Source organism: Helicoverpa zea, chromosome 31 (genome assembly GCF_022581195.2).
Source record: "Helicoverpa zea isolate HzStark_Cry1AcR chromosome 31, ilHelZeax1.1, whole genome shotgun sequence".
In the NCBI taxonomy this organism is placed as follows: domain Eukaryota; kingdom Metazoa; phylum Arthropoda; class Insecta; order Lepidoptera; family Noctuidae; genus Helicoverpa; species Helicoverpa zea.
This window is the reverse complement of record NC_061482.1, coordinates 1496797-1505620: the sequence shown is the minus strand read 5'-3', so window position 1 is coordinate 1505620 and position 8824 is coordinate 1496797. Positions and strand designations below refer to the sequence as shown.

Below are 8824 nucleotides of genomic sequence, written 5' to 3'. Positions count from 1 at the left end.
CCCCGTATATTGGGATCCGCTTCTAATCTAACCGAATGCAGCTGATTGCTAGTATTTTCTGTGCAGGCACTGACTATCTGATCTCCTCACCTCAATTACATGGGCAATCCGATACGCCTTTGTTAGACTAGTTGTTAAAACTCTGGCTTCCAACTAACATACGAAAATTATACCATGATAGATCAGAAACTGAATTATGTATTTATAATTGCAAAACAGCAACTATTTATAAATAAACAATACAAAAATGCCATTGCGTCCCGTATTTTCTCTATTTACGTTTCTGTTAAAACATCCCTTTTTCTGAGCTCTTCTGTCTCTGAGAGTATTACCTGGGTATCGCAATCTTCTGTAATAAGCGCGACCAGGCTCCCACTCGCCGGCCGTTCCTGACCACTGATCCATTTTTCCAGCAGTTGAGCAACGAACGACAGCGGGGTCCATGACGTGAAGTCAGCTTTAGGCATTAATTTCCTGTTCATTGGTGTATCTAAGGCCAAGGGAAGTAGTGCTACAGCCACTGCATTCGCAGGCAGACCAGAATTCTCAGCTCCGAGAGACTTAGTGAGTTGGTGGACAGCTGCTTTAGCCATGCCGTAGCCTATCATCTCTGGGGTGCCTTTCAAAGCGGGTATAGCTCCCGTCAAAGCAAGCAGTCCTCCCGGACAGAGGTGTTTGGTTGCCACAGAAGCAGCAATGGCGGAAGGCCAGACCGACCGGCGCCACATCACGTCTGATTTCTTGCTGAAGTTATCACAGAGGTTGCCTCCAGTCCAGCCGCCGGCGACACAGATAACAGCGTCTAATTTGTTATCCTGCAGCCCCGTGTTTAATAACGTCATGACGTGCTCTTCCTGCTGCGTCCATGATGCATCTGAAGGTACTGTGATGTTGAAATCAGCTGAGGGATTTGCCTTCAGGTCAATATTTGCGATCCACCAATTGGCTGCTCTGAAATAGTTGACGCACGCGGATCCTAGGGCGCCGCGGCCTCCGTAGACGGCTATTCTACCACTGGACATATTGTAGTTATAAAAGAAATTCTAACACAGTAATATTGTAAATTAATACGATTTTGATCAAAGTCTATTTTTGACGCTGTCAGTATAATATTCGTTGTATTCGTTAGACTTTTTAGACAGATTTCCGGTTGCCATGATTATATAAGTATAATAATTCTTTATTCAAAAAGTTTTTATTACTTCCTGACTTGTCAATGGTTCGGGTTTGGTGGCTGCCCACATAAAATAATTAATAATTATATCTTTAGAAACCACCACGGCAGAAATCTTGCTCAAAGTAACTTCGCCTTTCAAGACGCTTTAAAATAAATTGTAAAAATGAAATTGAAAAAAAAATACCTACACTTTTTTATTTATATCGGGTGTGTCGTTCATAATCACATTAAATGAAATGCGTTAATATACTGTTTAATATATGTCGTTTAACACAAAGATAAAAGAAAAATACCTAAAAATAAAAAAATGATTTTTTTAAACAAAGTAAATGGAATAAAAATATGCAAAAATTAAAACACCATATAAAATTATATTACAAACAACTGAAATCCCTTGAAAACTGACAGCTGTCAACTGATCAAAACATACGATACTCCTAACTTTATCTCTGTTTTACACATGATGTTGTAAATTATAAAAACGAAAAATGACTCCTGTGGTTAAACCACTGAATGGATTAGGTTATTTGTTTTACAATTCGCCATAGAATATCATAAAGTATATGCGATATGATTTAATGTGATTGTGAACGACACACCCGATATAAGCGGAATACTTAGGGGTTTAACTTGTTTCTCGCCTTCTTGACGCCTTCGGGATCTTTTATTTTTGTATTTTTTTTAAATGACATAGGTAACCATTTCAGTCTTCCCTAAAAATTATATAGTTCATTATTGCTTATCGTTTTTTAGTCTTTTCTCGTTGAAGGTACAATGTAGAACAATAGGAATTCCGTTCAGTGTTGTTTAAAAATCCAATGACAAATATACTCCTGCTGGGATTTCCTATATAACAAATGTTATTTTTTTCCATAATAACAACCACCCACTAAATAACAGTTATGTATTGCTTCAAATGCCTTCAGAAAGAATTATGTGAAAAAAAAAACCTTAAAGTAAACAAAATCTAAAACAGCACGCCCAAAATAAAATCTGAAAACCTACATTTACCCTCTGAATAAAGAAAACTTCACAACGAAAACTGGAAGCTAAAATTTTCGTGCAACCGCGGATAGGATAACTCCAAAAATTTGAGGAAAACAAAGGAACTCGGAATGACCGACCGGTACGGAGACAAACTTGGAGATCGATACCACCAAGTGGTTGCCATGGAGACAACGCCTAGCTGGCCCAGTTTTGGGAAATGTCTGTGTAGGTCATCGAAGGAGTGCCGAATTTTATGTGGCTGGTGATAATGTACAAAAAAAAATATTTTGTTATTTTTTATTGAACTATTAGAGTAGATACGTATACATATTTTTAAAGAGACGCTATTAATATTCGACGCCTTTTATTAGTTTGAAGTTTTTTTCTATGTGAATATAATTTAGTTAGATAATATAGATTTAGTTTACGTTGAAATAATGAACAGTTTGTGTAAATAACGAAAATAAGTAAAACACAGTAAAAAATAAAATTTTAAAGATTTTTTTTAGACCAATACCTACTCGTATTTCAACTTAGGTCAAAACAGTGCAGTGGGATCCTGAGTCTAAGAGCGCAAATATTTTAATACCAATATTTTTGTTTTTGACCTGTGAAATAAGTTGTAAAGCTGGGTACTCACTTAGCAGTGTAGCACGTAACGTATCAGATACGGTATCAAGTGAGTACGTAGGCACGAGCCCGCTGCGAGCCGCGCGTGGAGCGCTGTAAGCTCGCAGTGACCCGCCGAGTGGCGGTTTCGCTGCGAACACAAAGGCGGCTCGCATTGTGCTCGTGAGGACCGTGGACGAGCCGTACCCACTTGCAGGTTGATACCGTATCTGATACGTTACGTGCTACACTTCTAAGTGAGTACCCAGCTTATTGTTTAGCTATTTTGTTACGCTTAAAATATCTTTCAAACTGAAATAGGTAGGTACTATTAGGTATTCATTTTCTCGCTTTTTTATCCCTAGAGCAATAAATCTACCTACATACAAAGGTACATCACTTGTTTTCCATTAAAGTGTTCGTGTTTATGATAAACAACTTCAGAACGCCATTTTTATATCACACACTTAACGAAGTAAGTATACCTATTGTATCATATACTTTAATCTCCTCACTTCGAGCATGTAAACATGTTTACTCAGATACCTTTTCAATAAATTTTCCAAGAATCAAGAAAATAAAATGCCATTTTGTTTCATGTTTTTATTTCAGAACCATTAAAGTCACAATTGGTATTACGTTACGAATTATCAGAAAAGAGAATGGGAATATTTTCATATTTTTTCCAAATGGGTTGCAGGTACCGTTTTATTGAAATTGGCAAAATGAACATGATCCTCCAATGTGTTCAAAGATCAATAGCCAGATATGTAATCGAATTGAAGTCAAAAATATACTTTGTTGAATCTATTTTAAAGATTTTTGATGATATCAAATTTCACGAATATCGAATGTATTCGCAGAATTATAAATCTGTTAATCGTCTTCTTCGGGTGAAAACCTGGGAAATGCATTTTTCACATTTCGTTGCCTTCTTGAAAATAACATCGCAAAGCATCCTATTATTTTCCTCCTGAAAAGTTATATCTCTCAGTTTTCACAGACATCGTTATGTAATAAAGTAGGTTTTGTGAAAATCTAGTTTTTTATGACGTCATACATAAATCGATTTGTCTGTCTGTCCAACCAATGCGGTTGAGTCGTTAAGTAGAAAACCGCAGTAAAACGGAGGGAGACAAGAAAATTTCGTATACCTACACTTATTGATTATTTGCACACTGGAGCAACTTGGGTGTTACTTTTGATATATAAATACTTAATGCTGGGATATACTTAGTACGAAAAACAAAAGTACTTCTGTCCGTTTATCAGTTAGAGTAAAATTATGATTTACAGCATGTAGCTACTCAGATATGGAGATGAATAAAATTGAAACCGGACAGAGGGCGGACTTTTCAATGCGGTTAACACGGAAAACTGTCAGTAAGTCATTGCAAAGTTGGAAAAGGATGCCGATAAAAGGATGAATGAAGTCCTCTGTTGCCATCCACCTTTTCCATTTTCAGTAATCAATAAGTTTTTTTTTGTAAGTTAAACAAAAGACAGAACAGAAAAAAGCTCACAATCCTTGTACCTCATTCGTTTTAATTTTCATTCCGTTCAATAAAAGAATTTAATATGTTTAATATTATTGTAATGTAAACCAATGGTCTTAATGTTTATACTTTAATCAATGAAATATCTGTACTGTCATAAGGAGAAGTTCACTAGCCATAAAATTTAATTGAAGCAGGGAGAAATTGTCGCTTGCTACAAGCGGAAAATATTTAATTTTCTTCTTAGTAAAGTAATAAAATTTTCTGAATGTTCTCTCATTGTATTTGCTTATTTGTTTAAAACATGGAAATTTTCAGAGCGAAAAGTTTTCAACGGACCGGGAATTCGTAGCCTCGACCTATTCGAAGGCAAATAGTCGGATGATTTTATGAAGCTTGCATGAGCGTTCAACGTAGCAGGAACTAGATAGCTAAATTATTATTTATTTTCCATGCGAACTTTATTAATTTTATTATCCAGAGTGAGTGTTTGCTACTGTGTGTTTATTTTCGGATTGAACAGCTATAACAAATTTCACTGATTACTAGCTGTAGGACTTTTCACACGGTTAGCTAAAAATGCAGTAAGGTTCGTGTAGGTAGGTAATATGTAACTGAAAAATCGTTTGAACTTTACACAAAATGCCTAAATCGATAACAAGCAAGGTTGTTTCTATTAAAAATAATTAATTCCATTATTTATGCATCCTTGAACTGACAACAGTAACCTCGTGTTAGGCTAGTAACGTAGCTACCAACTGACGATCTTCAAGGCTTCCTATTGATAAATTAACTTTACTTAGTTCCTTGTTACCTTCGAAGTACGACGAGCTATATAACTTATTGGCTATTATATATTTAACTAAGCCTATAAAGATTGAAACATTAGGACCACTACCCAAAGTGTCCGCCTCATATTAAAATTTCACGAAGTCTAGGACTCAGCTGAGACAGCGGGATAGTACCAAGTCTACGAATCGACCTACCCTTCAACAGGCAGTAGCTTACAATTTATCTAGGTATACAATATTATAAAGAGGTTTTTTTTGTTTTTGATTTAATAAGTTAGCCGTTCCCGTCAGTGCTTTTTGAGAAGCTGTACTAAATAATTTCAAAAAAGAAACGAATACATTTCCACGGTTAAACACTGATTTCGTTATTAACTTGCGTAAAAAAATTAAACGTCTAAACAAAGTTTTTTTTGGACAAGATGACTAATTTAACCATCCTCCAACGATCTTAGTTATGAAAACTGACAGACGTAATGACAATACAATAATATGGTACCGTCAAACTGATGTGAAGATTGAGCCGGAAGATATGAACTGCGTGAATTTATTAAAGTGTGTTTTTCTAGCTTTTCTAAACTATTAATTCATTTATTTAAACGTTAAAGCAACGATTATATCGTAATTCGTTTCCGAGACAAACTTTTAAACTATGTTCAACTAGCGCGCCACTAACTTGAGTTAAACTTTTGCGTCCGCATCTTCCCAGCATAGTTACTCCATCTAGCGGGAAAATGAAACATTAGAAAGTACAAGCTTGGAGTCATAGATGGCATTAGGCAACCCAGCGTCCATCCCCTCCAACGGAGTGTGGGTAGAGGGTGGCTTCCCCCACCCAAATGCGCAAAAATTGGGAGTAGGGAGGCTCAGGTGGGGCAACTTAATGGGAGGGGTAGGTACCTTCCGTTCCTGTCAGCCAGAAAATTTATTCATGATATTGCCAGATTAGTAAAAGTGCAATTGAATTTATTGTATTGTTCAGGTAAGTACTGAATATACCTAGTATGTAAAATTGATTAAAATTCTGGGCAAAGTCTAGGAATAACTATTATTTAACTAACTATTCATAGTCCTAAGATAAAATCAAGTTTCTCCGCTGGAGATCTCTATAGTGTGTCCATAATGCCTAGTCATTACCACGTTCTGTCCATTACTTCATTCAATTAGGTCCTTCCTACCTATTCATTGATTAGGCAACAAAACGCGAAAGCAATCGGGGTCCGTCAGAATCGCTGTCAATCCTCACCTATCCCCTCGAAATGCATTAACAGACAGAGTTGCTATCAAACTGCTACCAGCTACTATTAGCTGCTACCAATTGCTACCCTAGAGGGCTATGCTCAGAGTTTCTACGTGATCGAATCCGAAATTAGGAGATTCGTAAACGAACTAAAGTCACCGATATAACCCACCGGATTAGCAAGTTGAAGTGGCAATGGGCAGGCCCTATTTGCTATTGCTCGCTGAGCAGATGTCCGATGGGGTTGAAAAGTGCTGGAGTGGAGACCACGAACTAGCAAGTGCAGCGTAGGACGTCCACCAACAAGGTGGACAGACGACCTTATAAAGGTCGCCGGAAGACGCTGGATGCAGGTCGCCTCCAACAGGTATCTGTGGAAATCAAAGGGGGAGGCCTATGTTCAGCAGTGGATGTCCTATGGCTGAGATGATGATGATGAATTGCTACACTCGTGGTTTTAAAGATAGCGACACTGACACACAGACACAGCGATCTGATATAGTTATCGGCACGAATCTTGAGCTCTGACCTACATCTGCGCAGAAGTAATTTATTGGGTCCCCTTTGTGGTATGAAGTGAGGCGTGGGAGCGGGCTAAAGTAGTGATTGGCCCGCAGTGCATCGCGTCATAGCCGTCACTCGGGATTGGTTCTTTGCTAATAAGTCACTTCTGCGCAGATGTAGGTCAGAGCCCAAGATTCGTGCCGATAACTAGATATATCAGGATGACTGTCACTTTTCCCAGTGTGAAGAATCGGCGCAAAAGTATTGTGGTTTTCTTCACCCAGAGTTTCTACTTAACTGCTACCTTCCAACATAAAATTTTAGACCACATCAATTTTGCGGATAAAAGATATAGGTACCTAAAAAGAAATCGTTTTGCGCCTTGAGAAATAAATTAGCAAGTTGTCACCTAGATACAAAACAGAACTTTTGACAGTTCATCATTTGTGAGTTCATCAGTTCAAGTTCATCATTTAAGCTCATAATAGAAATAACAAAAATAGTTATATGAACCAGCGCGCGAATATTCGGCTACTGCGGCGCAATGGCATTGGCAATTGCCAAGAATGAAATTGTAGTAACATTTTATTTATTTTGCATTTTCATAAAACTATTTTTTTACGGTAAAGTTTTATGAAGATTTCAGAGATTTTTTTCAAAATTTTGGTTCACTGTTTTATGAGCGTGGTAAAAATATTGCCAATGAATTATATTTCAGGCTGTATAGTCTATCTGTCATAGTATGCCCACTTGCTAATTTACTTCGCAAGGCGCAAAAACTCATGTTTTATTATCTTTTTATCCACGAAATCGATATAGTCCAAAATTGAATGCGGGAAGCTAGCAATCAGGTAGCAACTCTGGGTGAAAAAAAAACACAATACTTTTGCGCCGTTTCTTCACACTGGAAAAAGTGACAGTCATTCTGATATCAGAATCGCTGTCACCTTTAGATGCTGATTATCTTCAAAACCACGAGTGTAGCAATTGGTAGCTCCTAATGGTAGCTGATAGCAATTAGGTAGCAACTCTGTATATGTATTTCGAGGAGATCGGTGAGGAGTGACAACGATTCTGATGGTCACAGGGAATCAAGGGTCATCATAGGAACTTTATTTTTATTAAATTCCTATTCTGGCTTTAATTAGGTAACCGAACGTATATTTTCTTCAGAAATTGATGAGATAGATTTTTTAAAAGAAAAAAAATTCTGTTAGTTATAGAACTACCTAACTTCAAAAAGTTTTCCTATTTTTTTTATCTACCCCGTTGCAAGTCTCCTAGTGCGATGACTATAAGATTGGGAGTTGGAAGTTGAAGCAATATCTGAAACAATGCTTTCTTTTTGACTAGTCAACATTTTAGTTGAGTATTTACCCACTCAACTCCGGCAATATCGATTGTAAGTTATAACCGCCATCTATACTTGCACAGAAGAACTACAAAGCTTTTTACCTTTGTGCAAAAAGCAGTTCCCTGGAGACGAGAGAAAAATCGCGTACGAAGGATAGTAAAGTATTTAATTAGTAATATCAATATTATATCTACTAAAGTGTGGCGCATTAGCGACACTTTCACGTGGGAGTACAGAAACCATGAATTTGGCATAAACGTAAGAAAATCTTTCGGTTGGCGTTTTCCAAGCTCCCAGGCTAATGGCGTCCTCTGTGCTACGAGTAAAGGATTACTTTAAGAAAAACTCAATCACGTATAGGATGGGCTAAGCTATGCCAACTTTGCCCAGAAGAAAAGAAGGAAGTCTGTTCTAAGCTGCCACCTCGTGGCGGATTACATGAACTCTAGAGCGAGAGCGCTTTTATACCACGGAGTAGTAAAAAGACTTCATAAAGATGGATAATAATAAGGTTAGTTAGATGGCGTTTTGTGTAGGGAGAAAAAATGCACGAAAAACCCCTCTAAAAATACCATTTCCTTACAAAACTTTTGCATTAGTAATATTAGCAGGAGATAATGTTCTAATATTAATATCTGGTTGGCACTAATTCTATAAAATAAAACAACA

General features: G+C 37.2%; 1 protein-coding gene across 1 annotated transcript; it reads right to left on the bottom strand.

Annotated features, from left to right (window-relative positions):
* Positions 1-275: 275 nt before the first annotated feature.
* On the bottom strand, positions 276-1022 carry LOC124645134 (dihydropteridine reductase-like). Its single transcript, XM_047184884.1, has one exon. The coding sequence runs from the start codon at positions 1020-1022 to the stop codon at positions 276-278; it is 747 nt and encodes a 248-aa protein (XP_047040840.1).
* Between the last annotated feature and the right edge of the window lie 7802 nt (positions 1023-8824).